This window comes from Rhipicephalus microplus, chromosome 7 (genome assembly GCF_043290135.1).
Source record: "Rhipicephalus microplus isolate Deutch F79 chromosome 7, USDA_Rmic, whole genome shotgun sequence".
NCBI lineage: Eukaryota > Metazoa > Arthropoda > Arachnida > Ixodida > Ixodidae > Rhipicephalus > Rhipicephalus microplus.
The window spans coordinates 28855725-28882669 of record NC_134706.1 but is presented as its reverse complement, the minus strand read 5'-3'; the positions used below and the strand labels follow the sequence as shown (position 1 = coordinate 28882669).

At 46.8% G+C, this 26945-nt stretch overlaps 1 protein-coding gene across 4 annotated transcripts in view; it reads left to right on the top strand.

Annotated features, from left to right (window-relative positions):
* The window catches only part of Mrtf (Myocardin-related transcription factor), a 308475-nt gene that overhangs the window by 241390 nt on the left and 40140 nt on the right, over nucleotides 1–26945 (top strand). For 2 of the 4 annotated variants that reach the window (XM_075868898.1, XM_075868899.1), the window contains one exon: nucleotides 25192–25437. In XM_075868898.1, coding sequence (XP_075725013.1) covers nucleotides 25192–25437 — 246 coding nt within the window. Of the gene's footprint in view, nucleotides 1–20859; nucleotides 21064–21621; nucleotides 21643–25191; nucleotides 25438–26945 lie in introns of those variants that run through there. The other 2 variants (XM_037430793.2, XM_075868900.1) reach the window with 2 other exon arrangements.

Sequence of the window (26945 nt, the reverse complement as noted above, 5' to 3'; positions counted from 1 at the left end):
AAGAAGCCGAACCCAATATATGCAGGAGGCGCGTGATTTGTGCGGAGTAAAGCAACTCGTCTTGGGGGAATAACGCAACAACGGCGAGGGCGTAACTTTCTACCATGAAGCTCTGAAACTACGAGAATTTTCAAGAAAACCAAGCATTTGTGACACTATGCGCCGTGACACGGTGCACATGTCACGGCCCATAGTTTCACAAATGTTCCTATTGTATCCACAGTGTGCCGTGGCACATAGAGTCACGATGCTAGGCGTCATTGTGCATCGTAGTCTCATGACACACAGTATGGAAGACGATCTCATTACAACTGCCGCGGCACTGTCACATGCAGTGTCACAGGGCACAGTGTTACAGTGTGTCACTGCACAGGCACCATTTGGTGACACGCGGCGCTGTGCGTCGCCACATGATGTTACGCGACGCACTCGAATGACGTCATCGAACAACGTTCTTCCCGATGTGCGCAGAGCACCGGCCGAACACGATCAGTAATAAGTAAGCAAATGAAAAAATAAAAGGTTACCCACAAATCTATGCCGCTTTCTTACGTGTAACACTACATCCACGACAAGGACGTGGACAAGGGTTCTTTGCTGGTTTTGTTCGTTCATGAACATTGTTGCAGTACAGCGCAGCAAACTTGACAGGGAACGCACAGGACACGGCTCCTTGCGCCTAAGCGCATTATACCACATAGCTTGCAGTGTGTGTGTGGTCATGGCAGAACTTAATGTAAAAGACGGTCTGAAATTACCCACTTGAGTGGGCTTTTGCAAGCCACCGAATGTGGCTTGCTTTTGGTTACCTATGCTGGCCTCCCTATGACGTCAATCGTTATATATTGTGTGCTATATATTCCTATTGTTATGGCCACGCACAATACATTGACATCATGACTATGGCAGTATATTGCACATCAAGAAAAATACACCACAAGGTAGCAAAAAAATGACACTCACAAACAGGAGTAAAAGGTACACAGGGCAGAAATGTGTCCTGTGTCTTCACTGTCCTGTTTATCGCGCTATTCTGGTGTAACGCACCAGAATAGATTTCAAGGTACAAGAAAGAAAAACAAGTTATGTATGCCGAAGACAGGCCAAAAGTAGAACCCCAGCTGCAGACCCGAATATATAGGTCAGCCTTGACTAGCGCCTTACGGCTAAACTAGTCGACCACGTAGGGTAACCGCGAGTCCTTGGCAGAGGTTTTTCACCTCGCCAGCCAGGTCGCTCTTCAGTCGCCACGTGGCACCACTGCACGCCAACGCCGCCTTCTTTTCTTTGCTACGACCCACCGGTGCTCGTTTCGAACAGTCGTCACCCACTCAGTCTATATGCCGGGCCCAGGATATAGCGTGCGGTTTCGAAAGTACACTGCTTTATTTTTTCTCTCTCGAAGAACGAAGAGGAAAAAGAACTTGAGGAGATAAAGACACGAAGAAGAAATAAGAGAGACCTATAGCCCTTCTTGTGCTTCTCTTTCCCTTACCCTCACCGAGACACTCCTGGGTGGGCAAGGAACGAGCTCGGAGCGGAAACAGACAGCTCGTCTAGAACTGGGCTTGCGCAGGAATAGTTAGTGCTGTGCGCCGCCTCGTTCATGCGTGTGAGAATGCAATCTCTGTTCCCACATGGCTCGCTGGGAATGTCCAGACTGTGACGTAACGTACCGAGAACTATATACCCGTAAGCCTAGCAGCGTCCGTGTTACCCGCGCTCAAGCCATGGAGCAATTGCCGGACGGGTCGAATCCCGCGGATGATGACTAAAGCACCTAACCCTTTACCTACTTCTCTTTTCCCTTGTTCTCGCCTACTCGTAAGCCTGGTAACGTCTGTGGTACCTCGCGCTTAAGCCAGTATTCGCCGGACGGGTCGAATCCCTCGGATGATGACTAAAGCACCTAACCCTTTTATATACTTCTCTTTTCTCTTGTCTTCACCAAGACACTCCTGGGTGAGCAAGGAACGAGCTCGGAGCGGAAACAGACAATTCGTCTAGAACTGGGCTTGCGCAGGAATAGTTTGTGCTGTTCTCCGCCTCGTTCACACGTATTTGAACGTTCTCTCAAAATTTCTGTTCCTGCCTAACTCGCTGAGAATGTCCAGGTTGTGACGTAACGTATTGAGGACGATATAGTACCTGTAAGCCTGGCAGCGTCCAGGGTAACCCAGCATTCAAGGCAAGATTCATTGGTCAGGTCGAATCACGCGAGAAATTCGGCGGGACTCAAGACTGAGTTGCAGCGAATTGGCGTGGCCACCATACAACTTTGCTGTTTTCATTCCTCGCGAGTATAACGGCGTGGTTCGGTGTCTCTGTGCAACGGGTTGCCCGTCAACGGGATCCAGCTCGCGTGATTATGCTTTATAGGTAAAGTGTGCTCTTTCGTGACAGGTGACACGTGAACGCAGCGCCTGTGCACTGGTGGATAAATGAATGGTACGAGCGTACCCTTTGGCATGAAGTGCCACCAAGGTTTCCAGTATTCGTCTCTATGCACTGTTGTTTGTACACCAACGAGTACTCACTTCTGACTGTACCCTTCCTGTTAATGTAAATCGCTTTGCGGTCCTTCTGTTTGATAGTTTTTTAGCCAGCAGTGCCCCAGCCTTATTTGGCCGCTATGGTTGCCACCTGTCCGGTTTTAGACCAGCTCGGCCGTTTTTTTGTTTTGTTTTTAAGGCAGTGGTCTGGTCGCCGGTTCACACCCGCCGTCATTGGCCGTGTTTCTTTCAGGTAAACGAAGCGTCATTCTAATCACAGGTATTTTTATGACAGCAACAACGCTACTAAAGGTTAGCTCAGTGTCCCGTTTTTGTTTGCACATCAGGTCTATTTCGCTTAAGGAAAGCAATTTTGAATTAAATGGCACTGCATGCCAAAAACATGACATGGCGTCTAATGCTCAACTGCTCGTCCCCTCCCCCTCCCCACCCGGTGAAAGGGCCAGTTTTTGTTCGTAAAAAAAGGTGCAACTCTATTGCTCTGTATGACATATCGCTTCTGTTTCCAGAGCTAAATTTCAAACCTGATATCTCTGTCAGATTTACTCTTTCCTTGATTATTCGATGATTACATCGACATTTGACTTGATCATGTCCAGTGCTTTCCTCTCCCCATGGTATCTGCGATGCATGTCCATATAGTTCTCCGGCAGATTCTTCGTACAAGGTTACTGGGGGACATGTTACCGGAGTACACATAGGGGTGGTTCACTTACGTCCTGAGATGCATGAGATACTTAGTGCGAGAGGAATAGTGCGAGAGGTCGAAGGGCTAAAGAACATTCCTTATCTAAAGAGAGTACTGTTTTTTTTTCATGAATGGGAACATCGACTTAATGTCCGCTCCGCGGACATCAAGACTCTTCAGCGCACAATCTAATCGTGCTGTTATGGCATTCTTTAGCTACGGCAAACACACACAAGCATGCACCTTGGCTGTTCTGCATTCCCTCTGTGCTACGTGTGACCAGAACTGTTTTTTTTTTCATCGCTCACCTCGTCGTGGCCCGCATGTTGCAACACTAACCAGCAGCAGTGTTGGGTAGTGTTCGTCCTGTTGCGTGATTCTTGGCTCGCTAACTGCAGCCGGGGCTCCACAAAGTAAAAACACGTGCAAAGCAAAGAAACGCCACCGTCACCACCGCTGGAACTCACGGAAAACGTTCAGGCCTGTAGAGGTTGCTGAACAAAAAACTGCTTTCAAAAAATGCTGGATAAAAGAAAACGAAGAAAGACAAGTCGAGAATAACCGTTAGCGAGGCACTCCCTAAAGACTGCGAAGGGAGGCCCTGGGAGGGCTTGTTGAAATAATGATCGTTATTCCCGTGTGCGACACTCCTGGGCACCGCAAATAAAACAAAAATTGAAGCGAGCACCGCGCTGGTCTCGGTTTAAAAGAAAAGAACGCAGGAGAACTCACGAACAATAAGAATAGGGTAGTAGAGGACAAGAAAGAAAATGGTGTCATAAATTCCTAGCATTTCACGACTTTCGTAGCTAGGGCCCGCTAATTTTTCTCACACTTCTTTCTTTGCAAGCCTAAAGTTCTGGAACAGCTGCGTTCTTTCTCGCATTTCTATTTTTTTCTGGCTTGTTCGTTTCTTTCGTGAAACAATGAGGCAAAAAAGTGAGAAGACAGCAGAACAGGGACTCCTGGACGGTATATACGGGTCCGTCTAGACAGTATGGGTAGAGAGAAGATGAGTTACGTAGTTCGCGGGAACGGCTTGGCTAGCTAGCCGGCTAGCTAGCCGGCTTCTGCAAAAGAGACAGACGACAAGCGCAGAGCAATGGTGCAGACGGCGCCGTGCGACTAAAGAAAAGAAAGGTGGCCGGAGCCTACGGTTCAACGCCCGTCCCACTGTCCTTGTTGGACGCGGCACTTCGTTTAGCTGTCCTCGTAGAGAGCCTTAGTTCTTGCACCCAAGCCTACTTCTTTAACAAATGGGCTACTTAATCTCGGCATACCCTCGTGTTGTCTCGACAAGGAACTGCCTGGCTATGACGTCACATTGCGTCGCCTATAAACCACGTCGCACAGTTGGGAAATCGAACTGCATGGCTCCGCACAGCTACTTTCCCAACTAGGAAATCGCTTTGCAGGACTGCGAAGCAAGTAGTCCAGTGACCGAAATCATGTAGCATTACGTAAGAAGTAGCCACGCCACGTGACATGTTCCCGCCAAAACAACGCTAACACATGGGACCAGTATGACTTTGTATGGTCATTTAAGAAGTGCCCATGCGGTCTGGTCCCATCAAAACTACTGTATAGCTGCAGAAGACTACGTTATAGACAATCGCATGAAGAGTCGCGTGGTGGCACGGTGTTTCTCCTCGTCCGCTGAGTACCGCAAAATTTATGATCCTCAGTGATAACTTAGATGAAGCAAGATGGCGATACAACTTCAGAAGTCCGCGGCATTGCCTGTTCGGGGGCGGATTCACACAAGCCTGCACCGATTCAGAGAATGGCGTGCACTCCAGAGTGACGTCACGAGCCGTACATCTGGTGGCGCCGCCATCGGAGAGCGCATGCCGTGTCCACGAGCAGGACTATTTCCGTTAGTCGCGGAGGCGAAGAGCTGCAGCGCTTCGGTCTCCAGTCTGGAGCCTCTTCGGACTTTCTAAGGTCGAACACTATAGCTCCGCTGTTGATTCCAGCCTTGCGACAGCAGTGCAAGCCGTGTTTTTTTTTTTTTTTAGCCCTAAGATGCGGGCAGCGAGCACCTCTGCCCTGCAGCCACCCTGTAGAAGATGCCTGCGTTCGCGAAGCTTTCACAAAAGCCTGCAGCGTGCCGTATACCAACGCAATATGAACTCCGTGACTCGCGGCCCTGAACCCTTGCATCCTCTGGTTCACTGCGTCTACGTGACCGTGTAGCAGTATTTGCATGCACGCCGTCGGGAGTCTAGACGTGACGTCGTAACTTGGCTGCCTGACAATAAGATGCACGTCCCAGAGTTCAGGCAGATCACGCGGAGGATGTTTCAAATGATAATGCCGACCTTAATTGATTCACTGGGAGCTTGGCAGGCCCCGCTGATCTCGTAGCTTCGTGTGGATAGCTGGTCGTTTTCGTCCAGTATATGTATGTTGTCACATCCGTTCCGCGACATCGCAGGCTCACGTGAGCGGGGGGGGGGGGAATAAAACGATGAATAGATAAATAGATAGATACGTAGCTAGAAGGGAAAGGTATAGACTATTTCAGGGCTGGCTATGCGCGCCGCCATACTGTAGGGCTGCTAAGGATTGTGTTTTGTACCTTTAACGACTAAGCGAACTGTGTTACGGTATGCATACGCATGAAAATGGTTGCGTTGTGGCCCACGATGTTTCATGATCTTATCAATATCAATGCACGCAGCAATATACAAGAACAAAAAACCATTGGCTTAACAGCCCAAGATGACGGCGCCTAGATGCCTTACAGAATATAGTCTACAGGGAAAAATACAATATATAGTAGAGAGGAAGAGAGAAATAAATAGCGAGTAAAGGCAAGGAGTGGAACCAAGCTTGGCTCGGTTGGCTACCCTACACTTAGTGTGGGGGAAAGAGGGAATAATAGAAAGGAAAGAGATAGAACAGGACTAAGAAAGAGAAGGATGAATAGTCAGCTCGAAACTACACAGCGTGGTCTCACACTGTTCTTTCACAAGCGCTCGTGAAGTCTGGTGGTCCTTAAGAAGTACAAGGGGGCTTTCGTGGCTTTGCGCGTATGGGAAACCGTCGGCCAAGGTCGCAGGATCTTCTTTTTTTTGTAAGCAGCTGTGAATCCAGCTGGCAGGGGGGGGGGGGCTGATTTTTAGTGAAAAGAAGAGAAAAGTGGGCTGTCTCTCAGGAGGAAGGACAGCTCAACAGTAGCTCACGAGGGATGGGGGTAGAGAAGGGATTAAAAGGATAGGATGAAAAGGTAGAGAGATAGACAGAAAGGAAGAAGAAAGCGAGGCGCTGGGACAGTGAACGACGGAAGTAAGGAGAAGACATGAAAGATGGACACGGTTGCAGGAGTCTGAGGACGGGGCACCACAGGCGAGAGCTCTTGTCGGCGTCGGGAAATAGCGTAGGGCAAGTCTAGTAGGCCAGAGCTACGCTGTCGTCGAAGATCGGCGTCAGGAGATGGCGTAGGGCCAGCCCAGTCGGCTTGAGCTACGCTGACGTCGGAGATCGCGAGGGCACAACCGGTCTGCACGAAATCCAGCGAGCGAGTCCCAGCTGACAGAGCTTTGCTTCCATAATACGTCGTTCAGACTGGTATGCTGGGAATTGGCACAGAATGTGCTCAAGCGTCTCCTCGCAGGAGAAGGGAGGCTGACCACTTAACCAGTTCGATAACCCACACCTGGGAGCATAATGGGGGATATTGAGAGCCGGAGAGGAAACAACACAGTGTCCGGCACGGTGACGTATGGTTGGGGCGCTCGGCTGCCCACCCAATGGTCGCGGGTTCGATGCCGGCCTCGATGGTCGCGTTTCTATGGAGGTGAAGTGGTGGAGGCCCGTGTATACTGTGCGTTGTCTGTATAAGTTTAAGAACACCATGGGTGGTCGAAACTTTCCGAGCCCTCCATTGCGTAAGGCCTCATTATGATATCGTGGTTTTGGCTCGTAAACCTAGAGCTATTATTATTAGCACACAACACAGCAAGCACATGGTCAGTCACAGTCTGTCACATTTGCGTGGTATATACGCGAGTGTCACAGCCGAATGTCCAAGTCTGATTCTCCCGAAAAAAGTTTGAATGGGGGCATTCGCTGCTTTCAACTGGGTTGTCACTCCTGTCGACGGCACCTAAGCACAATTTCAACAGACGCTGCTCTACCGCCGAGGTGCGCTAGAGCTGACACCAGGTATTCTGTTGAGTACGCGTGATTGGAGCAAAGCATGTTTTGCTAGTCTGCGGTGACTGAATGGAATAGTGCAAGAATGGCGAGAATGTTCAAATAACATCTTACTGCGGTATTTTGAACGACGTAATATTTAAAACTAGCTTTTTTTTACCAAAGAAAGCCCGCGAAATCTAAAAAATTGACGTGTGACTAGACTACAGCGCTCATCAGGGAGCAGCTCTATCAAGCAGGGTCACTGTGAGGCAGCAAGTCAAGGCAACGCTCCCACCTATAGCGGATGGGAGCGTATAGTCACACGTTAATTCTCGCATTTCGCGTGCTTTCTTTATTAGTCGGAAAGAAATGAGTGCGTAATTAGTAGACTGCTGGGAATAGCGCAGTTGGGCGTGTCATTCAAACATGCCTACATGTCTCACCGTCATTTTAATGGTTAGGTGATCATTTGTCGAGTTAAAACCTTAATTAAGACTATTACCTAAACCTCATTGACGAAAAAGTTTGTGGTCGTTACTAGAGTATACTGGGGACAATGTACATCCGATGTGCTTCCATTAAAACATTCCTGTCTTTTTTTTTAATGCTGCATGATATTTGGGACACCATGTATATGCGACTGACTGCTGACATCATTTATCCTTTGCCTAAGTATTTCATCCACTATTTCGGTTCCGCCCGGCAAGACTTCGTGAAAGGATCTGTCGCCATGGAAACGTTCTCAAACCGGACTGGAGAAGAAGAAAAAAAAAGGCGAACGAATGTCTAAGAGGAAAGCCCACGAGTAAACGGACGTCATCGTGTGCGTCTCACAGCCCCTGGTCATCCGGGCTAGTGTGACGTGCGCGCTGCGGATGCAATCCGTTTGATTGCGTCACTCGCTTTCGTCATCAGCCCCGTGAGGCACTATACCCTCACCATTTCGGTGCTCTTTTAGTCTGTCCTCTATGTTTTCTTTAATTGTTATTGTGTTTTTGTTTTGACCGTCTGTCCTTCTGGGTTCTCTCCTGAGCTGGACCTTCACTTCACGTCTGACTTCTTGCGGCAGCGATTATTTTTAGAGGTCATTCCTGCTTCTTTCTTTCTTCAAGTCGTTCATCACATTGGGGGCTCTAACTACCATTTCTTTCTCTCTACATTTCTTGCTTTCATTTTCAACGGGCTTCTTCATGTGATCATTCGTCGGGGAATGAAGTTATCACTCATTGGGTTTGAAACACCGAAAGAGAGAAAGCAACGAAAGCTTTTTCGCCATCCGTGCGCCCCATCACGTCAACGGGACGCTTTCCGTACCCTTCTGCCAATGGAGCCGGCATCGTGTAGTCAGCCACCTCTTATCGCTAACGAAGTAGCCAGCCGACTGCAAAGTGGTCTATTGACTACGAAATGCCCAGCTTACTGCAATGCAATCGAATAACTCCAACGTCCCCATCTGGCTATACCTGCAAGGACACGATGTATCCTCTGTTGTACGCTTCGTAGTCAGCGGGCTACAAAAAAAGGTCACAGTTTCGCCAAAAGGACGAATCGATGAATGCGATAGCAACATATTCGAAAGTTTTACGAATGAAGGTTGGCATTTGTAGGAGTAATAATAATTATAATAAACACGCGCTTGCTAAGTAACCAAACTTCCTGCGACACGGCCACAGTAGATGACCACAACGAGGCTCTTGCGTAGAGAAGGCGTTGATATGCGAAGTGAGGCCGGCAGTCAGCCCATTTGGATCCGATCTCGTGTAACTCTACAAAACGCTGGTGTAAAAGAACACGGCCGCTCCGGGTAAACTTTTCGCACCGTTTTTTCGTGTTAAGAGCGCATCCTGTAGAAGCTCCCGCCTGCTGTGGGGGCAAAAGGCACACGCTGATTGTTGATGGCGATGTTCGCTCCGCAGAAAGAAGAGGCTAGCGCATCGTTCCCCGTCTATATATATATATATATATATATATATATATATATATATATATATATATATATATATATATATATATATATATATATATATATATATATATATATATATATATATATATATATACATATATATATATATACGTGAATGACAGCGGCGGTGGCTGTTACGGCAGAAACCAACTGATACTGTCTATATAATTGCAATGAAAATAATTCACACAGCCGACAACAAAGTACCCAGCCGTCTGCAATGTAACGAGGTGACTACAGAGTCTCAAGCTGACGACGACAGAGAAACGTTGACCCTCTGTCACACGCTGTGCAGTCAGCTGACTACAAAGCACTCGGCCTACTACAAAGTACTGAACACAAATCACTCAGCGCACTACGAAGTAACCAGATGACTAAAGAGTTCCCGACTGACTATGCCTGCAAATAAAGGGTGGCCCTTTGTCACATGCGTTTAGCCATATGACGAGACCCGTATGCTACTTCCAATCGAAGACGGTGAATTAATGTCTCTAGGTGTCGTGGGAGGTCTGTAGCTATGGAAAATTTTCTGTGTGGATCAACTTCATAAAGTACCGTTTTCTTTGATTTAGGGCTCTCGAACCACTTCTCCATCGAACAATGGTTAGCTCCTTGCGAAATAAAATGTCGAATATCCGCCCCAGACATAGGGATTGCGCAATCCCGTCCTTCCTCCAATGCTTTCACAAACAGCTTCCTGCACAAGATACATCGTTCCAACTCACCGGAATGCCATTGTGGTCACGCAGAAGAAATGTTCGCCATATTCTTTTGGAGTGCGTTATATACGCGAATGAAAGAGAAAAATTAAAGAACAAATTAGCAAGTTTGGACGGACGGCCCCTCACAATAAAGAAACTACTTGGACCATGGCCTGAGAATCATCTCCAGAAAAAGGCAATAATCTTCCTGACAGACTTTTTAGTGGAGACTGTACTGGACAAGCGCCTAGGACAGACATCCAGAGATGGGTATATATAAAATGTGGTCATGTCTATACTGACAGTAGAATAGTAAGGTGTGCGTGTAAATAGTTTGTGACTGTGTGAACTGCGCGAAGAAAACTGTGTATTGGCATGATATCTGAACTGGTTTCAGTGTTCGAAATGAACTATTTTCTTTTTCGTATTGTTAATTTTTGGGTACCGTTCTGTATTATTATTTTATTTTTCGCTGCGGAACTTTGTGATATGGAGTAGCCGAGGCAATAGGCACCTCAACCTCTCCACAACAAAACAGTTAAAACAGAACAGAACAGAACAGACGAGGCCCGTAGCCAGAATATTTTTCGGCAGAGCGAAGGGAGGGGCACCTGTTGAAGGCCTTGAAAAAACACGTATTTTCGTTATTTGTCCTCGATAACACAACCGCAACTTTCCATTTTTTTTAAATGCGGAACATTTCTTAGTCGCACGATGTCGTGCGTAGGTGGCGATATTCACAGACTCCACACACACCCCACTGCGCATGCTCGCGCCTCGCGTATGGTGGTAGTGGTTAGAAGAGGAGAAAGGGCACCTAATTTCTGCAACCCGGTCGGGAGCACGGCGCAGTGTATGCTGTCGCATGCTTGCCCCTCGTGCCAACTGTTTGCTTCCCCCCTCCCCTTCCTCTCTCGCCTCGCGATGTCGACGCAGGCAGTGTTTGTTAGTAAAAACTGACTGCTCGATCTGCACAACCGTTCATTGGCAACGTATATGTAGGCACTGGATCGCACATCGGCGTCCCGCCACTCGCTGAAGGCAACGCTTCTCCTTCATTCAATAAATAATAAAGACGAAATAACAATTAAGTATCCTCAAACCGTACCCAATTATACAACATTCACGTGATAGCCCCCTCCCCCACTCTGTGACGCATTTACTCGAGTTCTGCCAACGCCGACTAAATTCCAAGGCCGAAAGGCTGCCGCAGTGACGTCAGAGGGTGGGGGCCTAGTTACGCCGCGAACGCGGCGGAACGCCTGTGTTTCGTTCGCGTTTTAGGAGAACTAACGCTCCCGCTTTCGCAGCTGCTGCGGCTTGATTGGGCCGAATAAAAGATGTGGAAAAAAAAGTCTTACTGAGCATGCTCAGTTGGGCAACTGGGCCCCCAACCTCTGACGTCACTGCGGCAGCCTTTCGGCCTTGAAATTTAGTCGGCGTTGGTTCTGCCCTTGGAAAGATACGGGAGGCATTTTTTTTTGGGGGGGGGGGAGCAGGCTTTTGTGGCACCCCCCCCCCCCCCCGTGCCGTAGCCGGTAGCTGACTACGAACCAGAGGACTACAAATCTTTAGCTGACTATGCCAGCAAGAAATGAGTGGCCCTCTGTCACAAGCGTCGTAGTCACACGACTACAAAGCACTTGGGCGACTACGAAGGGCCGATCACAAAGAACCCAGCTGACTATGCCGGCAAGGAATCGGTAACTTCCTGTCACAAGTGTCGTAGTCAGTTAACTACAAATCGCTCAGTCGACTACAAAGTGCTCACCACAAAACACCCAGTTGACTATCCCTCGTAAGATCGTTCTACTGACTAATTCAATGCAGATCAAATTACACGTCGAGTTCATGTAGCTTCAACTCGCTGTAACGTGGGAGTCGACACAAGTAGTATACTCGATTCAAACTGAGGTAGCCCTTGGCGGATAGAACTTCGTCGGTGGGATATCCAAGTTTCGTTCTCCTTTATTTCGATACAGGCCGAACACACTTTTTGGGACGTTAAACCGCACAAATCAATCATGGGGTTCATTTCATGCCAAACTGAAATATCGCTGGTCGAACTAAAGCCACGTGGGCCTTTTCCAGCAGGCTTGATTTCAATCGTCACTTTTCCTGCTTCGATATAGGTCTAAGAGTAGCCGAACTTGTTATGCAGACCAAGCCGGGTGCGCATAGTAACTGCGGCTAATCGACACCAGTATCGGACATCCAGCTAATGTCGCTTGCTCTGTGGCGCGCTGGTGTTCCAAATATGAACGCAGACGTGCGTATACTGGGCCTACGTGCCTGGAAGTAACCTTCGCGCATCCGTCGCCGCTGTTTTCGACGGTTCTCGTTTAACGACTCGCGAAGGAGAGACTGACACACAGAAAGAAAGACGCAAGGGACGACAGCCTTGCGCAAGCGAGAGCTTCCTTCGACCTTCTCGTTCACATGGCTGCGGTAACAAACTTTCTTCACAAGCGAAGGTTCCAAATGCTCTTCATCATCATCACCAGCAGAAGCAGCCTAACTACGCCCACGGATTGCAGGGCAAAGGCCTCTCCCGTGTTCCCCCAATCAACCCGGTCCTGCACTTTCTGCTGCCACGCTATACCTGCAAACTTCCTCATCTCTGTAACGCTGGTATGGAGTGCTGAATGGATGGAGTTGAACAACCGAGTACGTACTCAATGAATGAATCGGCTTTGATGCACTAAAACCCCGAGATGAATTCGTATCGCGTACTGTATTTCGGGGTAACCGTGGAGATTCGGAGCGATGTGCGTAGCGGAGTTTTACTCTGGGAACTCGCAGTCACACCCCTCCTGGAAATTATTCGGGTGTGCGAGCAAGTGCTGCCTTCATGGTGAACTCCCTTCGGGGAGTTCCCGCAAGTATTGCAGCCCGCGTTTGAAAACGCCAGTTCGGGTTGGGTGTAAGCACACACATTCAAAAATAGGGAGTAAACGGACTCCATGCTTAAACCTAATGTAATAAGACTCATCGTAACCGTTAATATCCCATTCGGGACGATCACGCTGATTGGGGAGTAGATAGATAGATAGATAGATAGATAGATAGATAGATAGATAGATAGATAGATAGATAGATAGATAGATAGATAGATAGATAGATAGATAGATAGATAGACAGACAGACAGACAGACAGACAGACAGACAGACAGACAGACAGACAGACAGACAGACAGACAGACAGACAGACTGACTGACTGACTGACTGACTGACTGACTGACTGACTGACTGACTGACTGACTGACTGACTGACTGACTGACTGACTGACTGACTGACTGACTGACCGACTTATTGATTGATTGATTGATTGATTGATATGTAGATAGATAGATAGATAGATAGATAGATAGATAGATAGATAGATAGATAGATAGATAGATAGATAGATAGATAGATAGATAGACACAGACAGACAGACAGGCAGATAGATAGATAGATAGATAGATAGATAGATAGATAGATAGATAGATAGATAGAAAGATAGAAAGAAGGAAAGATAGATAGATAGATAGATAGATAGATAGATAGATAGATAGATAGATAGATAGATAGATAGATAGATAGATAGATAGATAGATAGATAGATAGATAGATAGATAGATAGATAGATAGACAGACAGACAGACAGACAGACAGACAGACAGACAGACAGACAGACAGACAGACAGACAGACAGACAGATAGATAGATAGATAGATAGATAGATAGATAGATAGATAGATAGATAGATAGATAGATAGATAGATAGATAGATAGATAGATAGATAGATAGATAGATAGATAGATAGATAGATAGATAGATAGCAGCTAGGTGCAATACAGTCTGCCCTCGTTGACGGGTGAGCCACAGACCCACAGAAAACGGAACTCGCCTTAAGTTCACAGCCGGTCAAGGTCTTCGCTTGACAAACGACCGGCTGAGCTATACGTCAGTACATACCGGTCGTACACGCCCTTCCTGCGTCGATGAAGGAAAAAAAAGAAAGCGCGAAAAGAAAACTACGAAGACGAGTTAAACGCGGTGATCAAACAAACATTTGCAAACTTCAACGTGAGGAGGCGTAAAATAAAGTCCGTGGGAACGCGCATTTATGAATAAGTACGTCGAACGGGTTAGCCGGGTGGAAAGCTCGCGTCCTAAAACTCGCGCAGACGACGGATGCTTGCAGACGGATGTATGCATGTATGCTTTCGTCTGGCACGTTACAGAACGCGTGTTTCTTGGTTCCCTGTTGTCTTAGCTTCGTCTTTTATTTACTGACTACCTTTGAATGTTATGCTAACCCAGTTTTCTCGATGCCATTGCCCGTTTCATTCCTGGCTGTTTGCTTTCCTTATCGTCTGGTTTGCTTTCTCGTCTCGTCTGGCAGATGCTTCGCAGACGCTGGTCTAAGAATTAATCCTTCGTGTTGCTGTTTCTTTTTGTTTCACCGATGTGTTCCCTGTTTTGTCATAAGCGTTGCCTCAACGGAACACTCTTGTTTACGGTGCCGCTTAAACAAAGAGCTCAGATATGTGGGGTTTAACGTCCCCAAACCACCATATATGATCATGAGAGAAACGCCGTAGTGAAGGGTTCCGGAAATTTTGACCACCTGGGGTTTTTTTAAACTTGTGCCGAAATCTTAGCACACGGGCCTACAGCATTTTCGCCTCCATCGAAAATGCAGCCGCCGCAACCAGGATTCGATTCCGCGACCTGTAGGTCAGCAGCCGAGTACCCTATAGTCGCCAGGCCACCGCGGTTGGGAAACAAAGAGCTCGGTCACCATGAAGTGCCGAAAAACTACAGTTGCCACTTCGTACGGCTTTGCGGAAGATTTTAGCGCCGCAACGATTACAAAGTGTTTCATAAGCATTTAAGGCATTGTGTTCCTTGCTCTACTAGAACACGCGGCAGTTATTGTAGAACGGGTGCTTTGCGCAGCTTCCGGTAAGCGGCGAAACACGTTTACGTAAGGGCGGCTTGGCATCAGCTGGCGTCCACATCCCTGGAATCAGCATTTGCAGTTGTTTTTAACTAGGAAAGTAATAGCGCCAAGTATGTGTGACGTTATAATTACGCGTGGACTGTAACATTCGATTTATATGCGGAATTCGAGCGAACACAAAGCAACGGTTAGCTCAAAAATATATCTTTCTGTGTGCCAGTAGCTATCATCTCCTAAGCCTAATGGTGAAAAGTCCTTGAACGCAGTGTGTCACTGGACCAGTGGAATTACTCTCCGACAAGTGGTCTCGTTTTCTTTCGAGGCACTTGTGAATGGCATGGCTCCAGCGACAACTCGTATTCAATAATTTTTCATCGCCTAGCTTCCCTCTAACCTCCGCCTAAGACCAACGGGCGTACGTCTGCAAACGGGCGGCCATGTTTACAGACACTTTATCGTTGTCTGTCTCGCCTGGCGTCTCTCTTTAGTTCTTCCATATGTTTTCCGTCACCGAAGCCAAGGCCAGTCCACTGGTGAATTATATGGTGTACATGTGCGCCACGAAGACGTGAATGACGTATACGAGGTGCCAGGAAAAGGTCCGGGATTAAATTTAAGACATGGTGGGGACAAGGGAGCGGATACAATTTGTTGCTTGGCTCCAGGTTCCCCCCTGGCAGCAATGTTTACCTCGTCCGACCCGTTTCAGCGTTGGATCCAGTACCATCGCAATGGCCGTCATCTGTGCGGCTTCTTTAGACGGGGTGACACACGTTGGTGCGCAGAGTCAACCATGCAGGAAAGACGGTCTTGTTGTTGTTGTTGTTGTTTCCCTGTGCAAATGGCTCGTACCCAAAGAAAAGGATTGGCCGATTATAAGGTGAATTTGCCCTAAACTTTCAGCAATGCGTCATTCTTACAAATTTTTTGTAACTTAATTTCGATTTGAAATACCGATATCAAGTTTGCAGAAAAAAAGAAGAAAAATAGTGAGACAGTAATTTAGCAAGAAAATTGTTTAGTCGCAGTGATGTATTCTTGAACGGCGAATAAAACATCCCTGTGGCTGAAACCCAGTGTAGAGGCTCCAAATGAAAGAAGATCAGGTTGTGATACTTGCAAGCCCAGTCTTTGAAGAGGTGGTGCTAGTATGCTTTGCCTGAATAAATCGAAACGGCGACAATGTAATAAAAAATGACTGATCGTTTCCTCTTGATTGCAGTAAATGCACATAGGGGAATTCAATATGCCTGATCTATGCAAGTAAAAATTGAGGGAGGTAACGCGGCAACGAAATTTCGTGATGACAACTTCCATCATCCTTGAATTAGTCAGTTCACTGCGCCAGGGAAATAACAAGTGTTTGTACTCTGAAGAAGCCGTCAGTGCAGGGTCAGATAAATTTTGCCTGATTTTAAGTGTGCGAAATCGCGCCACCGTAATGTATACTGTATGAGGGAAAATAGGAATAATTGGTGTCGAAAGGGATGCCTTCGCAAGAGAATCAGCTATTTCGTTTAACAACAGACCTTTGTGCCCTGGTGTCCAGATTAAATGAATACTTCGGAGATGACAGGGGATCAACGATTTAAAAAGTTTCAATATAGGTGAGTGACCAGATGCGGACAGAGAAGAGCACACTAATAATGAATCAGTTATGACTGCTACGACTGGAATGAAAATATTTACCTTTCGCAAAGCTAACATTATTGCCTTGAATTCAGCCAGAAAGACAGGAAGAAAATTCGGTAAGCGAAGTGAAAATGACCAATCAAGTACGGGGCAATATATTCCAACGCCTGATTTTTCATGTGATTGAGATGCATCCGTTGCTATAATGACATTTGTTGGCAGAGTACTTAAATGGCCCTGCAATAAACCATTTAAAATGCCTGTAGGTAATAGCTTAGCGTGAGTTGGGAAGATATCATGGTAAACAATTTCTGGAGAGTTTCGTTGCTCAGTCAAAGGAATCAGATCACGAACGTGTACATTTAGAGGCTCAAGTAACGATTGAACAAATACTATTTGTGGTTTGTGAAATCTGGGCCAATGCACGGAGAAGAATAGGTCAGAATTGGAAATAAAAATAATTTGTTCAGGGTTAAACAGTGCTTCATATAGTCGTAAAAAGGTCTGCACAGTAAGAATGTTAAAGCGACATAATAAGGTTGGTATTCATGCTTCAAGGTATAACACTGCATTTGCAGTATACTTTGGAAGTCCTAAGCAGAGCCGTAAAGCCTCTCTTTCCAACAGAACGAGCGGCCGAAGTTTGTAGGCTGGCGCACCAGAAAAAAGAATGCAGCCAAACTCCAACACAGGTCGGACATACATTTTATATATAATCAAAAGTGCCTTTCTTCTCATACCTGTTCTACAATTGCTCAATCCCCGCAATACGCCCATCGCGCGTACTGCTTTTGTCGTGATGTATTCAATGTGAGGCCGCCAATTTAGATGTTCGTTATACATAACTTCAAGATATTTCAATGATTGTACTTGTGGGATATCTTGAAGCTTGTAATTAATTGATATGTGCACGGGATCTTTGATAGAAAAAACGAGAATAGCACACTTACTGGTATTCAGGTTCAACATCAATCCATCCAGCCAATGTTCTATTTCATTAAGATATGCTTGCAAGATAGTTTAGAGACAGTGGAAGTCATGTGCCATAGCAAAGAAAGCAATGTAATCGGCATAAACATAGGTTTTCACATCTGGATGAACGGGGATGGTACTAAGCAATATGTTGAATAGAACCGGGGAAAGTACTGACCCCTGAGGTACACCTCGGGTTTGCTTGTGCTTACAGGAAGAGAAACCGCCTTGATAACAATAGAATTCTCTTCTACTTAAAAATTCCGTCACCCATGTTACTATATAAGGTGGAAGTCCATGACTCCATAACTGATTAGTCAAGATAGAATACTCTACACTATCGTATGCTTTACATATGTCTAACGTTACTAAAACCGCAAAGTGCTTTTTGTGACGGGCAATATGAATACGACTTTCCAGATCTACAGGTACATTCCATATGGAATATCCAGATCTAAAGCCAATTTGGGAAGAACTCAACAGTTGTTTTTCGTTAATAAACCTAATTATACGACCATGAAGTACCCTTTCAATAAGTTTTACTACATTAGATGTTAAGGCTATCGGTCGTATGTATACGCAGATTTGCTTCGGCTCTTTCTTTTTCTTTCCACTTTAATTGTTATTGAAAAATATATCTTTCAAAAGTATAACTAATATTGAACGGTACTGCTATAACACATACGATTGATATAATTAGCCAACAGTTAATGAGCGTAAACACATTAACTCAGTGAATTATGAATATATCATTGACGTCATGATGAAGGTTCTTCAGGACCTGAATAAAATTCATCCTGTTGCATATGTGTGTGCTAATACGGGTTTTAGATGCGAAGGGGGAAAAAAAGAAAAACTAGCAGAGTGCACGCGCACTTTCGAAGTTCACGCCAAAAGCCACCACTACGTTACGTCATCGCAACGTCACTGATTGTAGCAGTGAAACCTCAGTGATACGAATCTGATGGGACCACCAAAAATATGTGACATGTACATGTTTCGAATGACACATATCATTCGAAATCTGTGTCGCCAGAAAGCGTGGGAGGTTAGCGTGCGATAAAGAAAGCTGGCGTACATTTTCATTTATTCTTTTTTTGGGCCGCAGCAATGTTAGAAAGAACACTGAATGATTGTCAGTCAAGTTTTTAGACGGTAGCCAAATTTCGGCGTACTTCTCTAGGGGCGAAGCATCTTCAGTAGAGTCGAGCCTTGTTCCTCTGAAGTTTCTTGTCCTGGCTTGCACGCGCTGGTAGAGGCGGCCGCGATCTAGCCGATAGTAGGTAAAAGAGGAAAACGATGATCACAAATGCTCTCGTGGCACGCTGTTTCTTTCGCTGCGGCAAACATATACGTATAAAAAATCAGATTATTGCTCTATTCCAAGAATAAATTCGTTTATGTAAATAATTGCATGCATTACATCAAGCACCACACTTTCCTAGGTTATCGGTAATCTTTCTATCATATCTCCATTATTCTAAATCTAAACAATAATTTTTAAAACCACTCGATTTTAGGCCCATGTCCCATAGTGGGTATGCGCCACGATCAATGGGTGAACAACAACAACAACAACGACGACGACGACGACGACGACAACAACAACAACCACAACAACAACCCCAAAACCCGCTCGCTCCCGGCTCTCTCTCTCTCATGGTCATGGAGTGCACTTCGCTATAAATGACAACACCACGGCTCCCAGCGTGGCAACGAAGTCCAAAGTTTCGGGCTCGCAGAGCGGCTGCAGCACGGCAGCGCAGTCTAGCGGATCCAGGTCTTGCGGGCTCGCGAAGCTGCAGCGAAACGGCAAGCCGAACCGGAGCTTGTCTTGTCTTGTCTCCTAGGAGATGAACCGGAGCTGAGAGCTCGCGAAGCTGCAGCGGCACGGGAATGTCGTCTTCTCAAATTTCAGGTTTTGATCCTATACAAGGACCTTTAGCTTTACATTTCACTGATAACAAGGCGGTCATAACGAAAAGCAAACGCCGCCCCACATCTCGACACCATGTGCGCGTTGTGATTAATAAACAGATTTGTATATACTGTAGTACACACGTGTTGTCATGTCTTTCCACGGTTGAGGCGGGAATGTCGGGGGGCGTTAATGATTTTCCGGAGCTTCGCCCACTCGCCATCATTCACTTTGTGGATATGCTGTGATTTTGCGCATGACACTATAGAGTACTGCGGCGAAATTAACTGAAAAAAGGGCTGTGACGCGATATATCAAGACCACAAATTTTCAGAACCACAATCCTATATTTTATGACTTTGGTATCGCGAAGGTACTAGGGTTATGAAGCGTGGAAACTTGGGCAAGTTGGTAGGACATAACTGAATGCAGCAACAGCGCAACCTAGAAGTAGTTACTTCGTAACTACTGAAGCGAAAAAGCGCTCTTTTCTGTCCTTGTTTTTTTCGCTGCCGTAGTTACGAAGTAACTACTTCTAGGTTGCGCCTCTTCGCTCGTACCTGGGCCCTGGTGGACGTTCGTATCACACGTCGCGGGGTGAAAATAGGTTCGCAGCAAACCGTGCTCCATTACAATGCAGGCCAATGGACTTTTGCCGGGACCAAATAAAAATTTGGGTCACACCGACAGTCGTATGAACTGTCGCCGTATCGCCGAGGTTTCGCTGTATATAATGTTACGGGTAACTTATTTAATAAATTAAATACGATGCACCGTGCTCGGCGAACAAGATGGCGACAGTTCATCAACAACCAGCCATTTCGTGCGCTTGAGCTATTTCACGCAGTGTACTGCGAAATTAGGTGACGCTGTTGCGGTATGATGCATTCCGTATTTAGTGATAAGATACGGAGATCTGATAAGCCTTGCGTTGTCGCAGTCATGATGACCACGGCGGTCAGGACGTGACGGGATTGCTTGTGTGCTCACCACGGTGTAAGAATAGTTTACATTGCGGTGCTCACCCTAGGTATTCACAATCTTCATCAATTTTCTTGTCGAAAATATTTCTTGTGCGTAATTCACATATGAATGTATTGGCTTAAGTCATTTTTTATTTATTTTTTTTTGTGACCGGAGTTGAAGCGATAATAAAACGGCTGGGGGTTTGGTTTATCCAAACCGCGCGCCTTTTTTTTTTTTTTTTCTCAGTTACAAGATCGACACTAGGTGACGCTAGTTGTATCAAAACCGCCCAATCGTTCAAACGCGCTTTCGTACGTTTCGCCAGATTCAGCGGGATCGCGCCGATACGCCCGCGACACTGGGCAGCTGTTGCTTTCTGTTCTTGCTGCCTTATTTCGGGGCGACAGACAGCTTCCCCTGCAGCGTCTTAGGGCTACCGGGGTCGCTACTTTCTGCCGCACCTGTCACATATCGCGTCTTTCCGCTTTCGGAACTGTCCGAATGCCTCTCAGTGGACAGGGACAACAGTAGAGGACAGCGCCAAGTCTACTTGAACGTCAGCCGCGACGTAACGCTTGCGTCGCCTGCCCACCCCGACGGAATGGCTCCCGTACGTACACTATCAGTTCCGTAACACACGCACACCTCCGTGGCCTTGCTGTTTTGTTTGTTGTTGACAGGTGCGAGCGCGTTTCATAACCCGCTCGTTCCTTGCTAAAGTACGCCCTTAAACACTCAGCGCTAGGGTGGCCGCTAGAGTCAACGCCGTGCTGCTGAAATTTGTGTCTTCTGCTACACTTCTACAAACGAGAGACGTCGAGCAGAAGTCACTGGCGAGATGTGGCCTGTACGGTGACGGGAAGACGAGCCAAAGAAAAAGATAAGAAGACGTTCGCGTGCTCTCTTAACGATCACATCGCTTATCAAAAAGCACCGTTATCAAACCTTATCTTTGCCGTTCCTCACAACCCGAAGAAAACGTCGCCAAGGTGTTTCGTCGCATAGATGAAATGCCTCTGATGGGTCCCATGCCCTCCCACTGCGAAGTGTTTGAGACATCTCGAGTTGGTCGTGTTATTTTTTTATCGTTTACGTACAAGTCTGTGTGATACCAGTGTTCTGAGTCTGTCCTGAGCAACTGGGCGCAAGTTGCCGACCTTCTTCACGGGCGAAGAAAACAAAAGCAAAGGTGGGAAGACTGGGTGGGCCTCTTAAATTGGGGCCGCATTGTCGACTCCGGGGCATCTTTTTTGTCGCGTTTGGGCGTCGGGCCAGCGGGAGCCAGTGATTTATGCAGTCTCGACGTAGTAATGTGACGCCGCCGGCCGCGACAACCCAACTTTCTTCGATTTTTGTTTGTCCAGCTTCTAACTGACGTATGACGACTGTAAAGGCGGCGCGCCGAGGTACTATTTGTCGCGGTTGTGCGTCGATCGTTAGCATTCGGAGGCGACAGACCACGGTTAAAAGAGAAACCCCTTTTCTTCGCGACATAGCGCGCCCGGGATATCGGATCGATACGAGTTGTGCCACTACGGTATTGTCGATTTGATGAGACGATCATCCGTTTCTCATTTTGCGGCTCGAAAGAGGCTTTGCCCCCTAAGTCGCAGCCTGCGGTAGAATGCATCGAGTCGCATCATTTTATTGCGTTTCGTCTGTACTGTCGTCTGCATCGATCGTCGTGTGGTGCGTCATCTGCCACGCCTGTTGATAGAACAAATGTCGTCTGGTGCAGTTTAACCGCATACCGTCTACTATGCCGACCGGCACGCCTGCTCACCAAACGAATGTCGTCTGGTGCAGCTCGCGCACCGTCTGCAGTGTCGTCGGGCACACCCGCTTACTAAACTAATGTCTCTTTTACCGGCTGGTACGACTGCGTGCTTGTTAATACGCGCAGCCGGTTTACTTGCTTCTGTGCAACCAGCGAAACCGACGCTGAGCGAAGAGTGCTAGATTGTTGCGCGAGAGATGTATTGTTTTGACCGCATCCGAAAGGTCAGCGGCTTCTTGATGAGCGGCGCGGGGAGGTTTATGAACCCAGTTTAACAATAAAACGAAAGAAAGACGCTACCGATGTTGTCGTTTTGGGGGGTCGGGCGGGGATCAGGGTCTGCCCAGCTTGGTGTGGTGGTGCGTAGTCGGTTAACAAGTGATTACCGCGAGACGCTTCGGAAGGCGCCGGCTGGAGCGGGATATGCAAAAAAGAAAAAGGGTCTGAGCGTCAGAGAACGTTAAGTTGTTTGCGTGGCGGCGGAGCGCCTTCCTGTGGATTGCGTTGCCCCCTCCCCAAGAGCTGACCATGCGGCCCAGAACTTTTCTCTTTCTTAAGGGTTTTTCGGTAGACCCTTCGCTGACTGAGTTCCTTCCTTTCAACCGATGCCCCTTGTGTTGTTGTTTAGAGTTCTTGTGTTGTTGTTTGGAGTTGCGGGTATCTGAACAGAAACGGGGGTATGTAAACAGAGCAGCAAATATCTATGCAGAGCAGCGAGTATCTGAACACAGACGAGGGTATGTAAGCCGACCTGTGAGTATCTGAACAGAGGTGCGGGCATGTGAAAAAGCGATGTGGATATCTGGACAGAGAAGTGTGCTAGTTTGCATGGAGTGCCCAAGCAAGCGCATCTCCTACTGCGTTCGCAGAACTCCCTTGCTCACACCATCAAGTTTAATTACATCAAGCCAAGCCTCAGCCGCAGCTCCCCTTCAAAGTTGCAATCACCAGGTTTAGGATAAGTACCATTTCCACTTCTGTCGTCTCACCGCCTCATGCGTTTCTCTCTGTCTCTGGCAGACGTTGTCTCGACGGGAGAACAGAGGCCAGCGTCAAGACCAGGGGCAAGAAAAGCCGTTAGAATGGTGCCAATTTAGATCTGAGGCACCTCGAAAAATGGTGACCCTCTGAAACGACGACCGCGAAACAGCAAACGCTTGCAGAGACCTTGCCGGTGTCAGCCGCCACTTTCTAGCGCGTGCGGGGACCAAATCTTGGCGCCTTGCTTCTCGTTTTTGGGATGCCTGGATTGTCCCAACACTTCCTGACACCCGTAAGGTCTTTTGTCGGCCATCTCTGAGGAGGGTGCGTCGTCTTGATGCTGCGTACAGGGAAGCAATGGATGGGGAGTGGGACGTATTTTTAGATGGCTTCAGAGACTTGATTCTGAACTTGTGAGGACACCGGTAGTTCTGACGTATCGGAAGGTCTGTGCTGTCGTTCACTCATAGCAGGAAGTGTAAACACTCTGTTTTCGCCTTGGGTCTTTTTGGTGGGTCAGCGTGGTTGCTTCACTGCCTTGCATATCGCAAGTATTGGGTTGGAAGAACAGAATGGCTCGTTACATAACAATCTGATGGGGTGTGGCTCAGCCATCTGCGAGTTGGGTAACCTCTGAACCGACGCCAACATTGCCGCAACGTTTGTGAGTTTTCTATGGCTTGTCACCTGTAACCTTTACTGGCAGCTGTAGCCACGCTCTTCGTATCTCGACTTCCCTCTAGGCAGTTGCTAAACTTTTCATACCCTAATGGACCAGTGACTTTTGCAATCACTTTTGCAGTTGCGAGTAGCAGTACATGAGGGCCTGATTGAGCCATCGTCCTTGAGCGTGTATTGGCTTTGGGGTTCTATCATCATGTGATTACTGTACAGGTGTCACACGGGCACTTGCAATCACGGTCTGGGCCAGTTCAGATTGAACTTTGATCGCGATAACAAGTTGGTCGCTGCTGCACGATACAGCCTAGTCCGGATAGAGTTTGGTGGAGATGCCAGCGGAATCGCAATCACAGAGCCATATCACGGTACACACGTCTGTGTGGCAACGGTGTTACTGTGATGACACCCACTACAGCAACTCGATGACAGGTTGAGATCGAGGGTCGTACTCCTGACCTCGGTGGCTGCACTTTGACGAAAATGGAAGGAAGCTCACACACTTGGATTTAGCTGCATGTCATAAAGTCCTCAGGTGGTTGAAACGAATCTGGATATTCTTCACTTCCTTCTTTGCATTGTAATGATATGGTTGCTTTTGAACACAAAACATTACTGTGACATGGCATCCTTATTTGGAGACCACTTACTTTTGCTATTTTTCTGTGCACAATTTCTAAGGAAGAGACTACAATCACTAACAGTTAACTGAAGTGTTCTTTGGCCGAAAGTTCCATTGTATCACTTCTGGTTGAAGTATGTTGCTCTACGTAATTGTTTTGAAGGCAGTAGTGTGTTTCCCAAGAGGTGGACGTTGGATACTTCATTGTAAATTTTAAAATGTATTTTTTTTTCTTTTTTAGGAATGCTGTTTGCCAGGAAGTAACTGTTCGGTGTAATTTAAGTGAATAGTTGAATTTACGTTTTTGAAGAAATGTAGCATTACCTATTATACAATTAGATGATTATATACATTGCAGTCATAATTAATTGAAATGTACAATCAATTAAAAATATATACAGTTCTGAAATATGAATTCAATACTCATATTGCCGAAAAATGTCTGAATGTGTCTATATTTTCACGATCTCTTCATTACGTCAAGCCTAATCACATCTCTGGCAGCATCTAACTTCGCATTGTGGCCAGTTGCTGGTCCCTAAAGTCACGCTCTATGTGGCTAAGTCATGCGCTACGCGCTGTCAATCAAAAACATCCTGCCCTGTCTGTCTGTGTTCCTTCGATAATTGAACCTTGCAAGCCCAACCGTAGCATCTAAGCATTTTGGTGGTGGTGTGCAGGTGCGGGGGACAGCCGGCCCGTGTACTGGGGCATCCAGCTGGACCAGGACCTTCTGGAGACTATAGTGTCTATCTACCCGGAGTGGTTCAGGGACTACAACCTCGGCATCATGGCCGACCAGCAGCAGCAGCAGTCTCCCGCGACATCCTCGTCCTCGGGCGGCGCCGGTGACGGGAGCGTTCCGTCGCCCCCCGCCCGTGTGGACGAGGCCTCCCTGCAGCAGGCCATGGACCGGAACAAGGAGTGTAAGTCTTTTCTCCCAGATTGTGAACGTCGCGAAATTATGTAAATTTACATCGTGCCATGACCTCTGTTGTATATCCTGCGCCACAGTGGGAACAAGTTGAACGCTGAGTCTTAAAGGTGTTAAGATGTCTTCTATTCTTCATTCTTAAAGAGGGGCTGACACCAATTTTCTTTTAAGGTTAGTTTACTCTGCCATACAAACCTCCTTCATGCAGAGGCTACTCTGATGAAATCTCAATCCCAACAGATGCTGTTAAAATATTTTATTTTCAAAGCCCATTTTCCCATGGGGCAACGACCGACATCGACACTAGCTTGATGTTTGGCTACAGTACTAATTCTGGTGACGTCACACAGCTGTCCGACTAGTTGCGGTGACGTCGGGTACCAAAAATTCCAAAAGGGCCACTTGTGTGTCGCCAATGGAGCCACAGTGTTCGTGAAAGGGCTGTGTGACCGTCGCGATATCTTGGACAGGCTCTTGATGGGAAGCTCGTGCCGTGGTTTGACCTCAGGCACCCATGGGAAGCAAAAATTGCTTTTCGAAACATACCATTTTTCAGGGTGTGTTCAAGCTTATCCGTACATTTTCTAGGCTTTTGAGGGCTTGCCTTTATCATTAGATGCTAAAAAAAACTGCTACCTTTCATGTCAGTACCACTTTAACATCTTAAAGCAGCAGAAAAGTTGAGGTAGTTTGTGTAGATTCATGTTAAAATAAGGTAGCCACAGGGATGCAAGAGCACAAGACAATACAAACACGGCCTTCACCTGAAGAAGTGTACTGCAACGAAAAATTGGCACCGAAACTTAGTTGCATATGGGCAGGCATGCTGCGCTACCTGTCAGTTCAGAGCACAAGGGTGTCTAAGGGAGAGATAACTAGTAAATCAAATGCCTGGCTATTTGTCCGTTGCATAGACCCCCGTGTGTGCAGAATTGACAGGTACGCATGCCTTCACGTGTGTAGCTGAGTCTGTGTAGGTTTTCTTTTTGATCGCAGTGGACCTTTTCAGGTGATGATTGGCATTCCTTTATCTGAAGATCTAAAACAAAAATTTGTCAGCCTGGATATAAGATTCTTGAGGCTAAATTGGCATCAGTCATAAGTTAAAGGTAATTTTGGCCTGGATAGAAGATTCTTGAGGCTAAATTGGCATCAGTCAAAAGTTAAAGGTAGTTTTGGCCTTTTTAAGTTGACCTTGTGCATTCTTTAGGGGTTGGATTGACTGTCAACCTCCGACAAAGCAACTAAATTTAAATATCAAGGTTTTACTGTCAGTCCCCCAGGGAGGCGTAACATCTTTCTTGGAAACTTCAAACTGCCTCATGCTTTCGCTGGTATGGTTTGAGCCTTGTGGGATATTGTGTTGCAGTTTGCCCCGACACCTTCCAAGCGACTGTACATAGCCCATGCTTGGATATTGATTCGCGTAGAGGTTTGATAGAATGAAATGCCAATCTAAGCTGATTTAGTTTTTTCTTTGTGCTTCAGTTTTAAAGAACC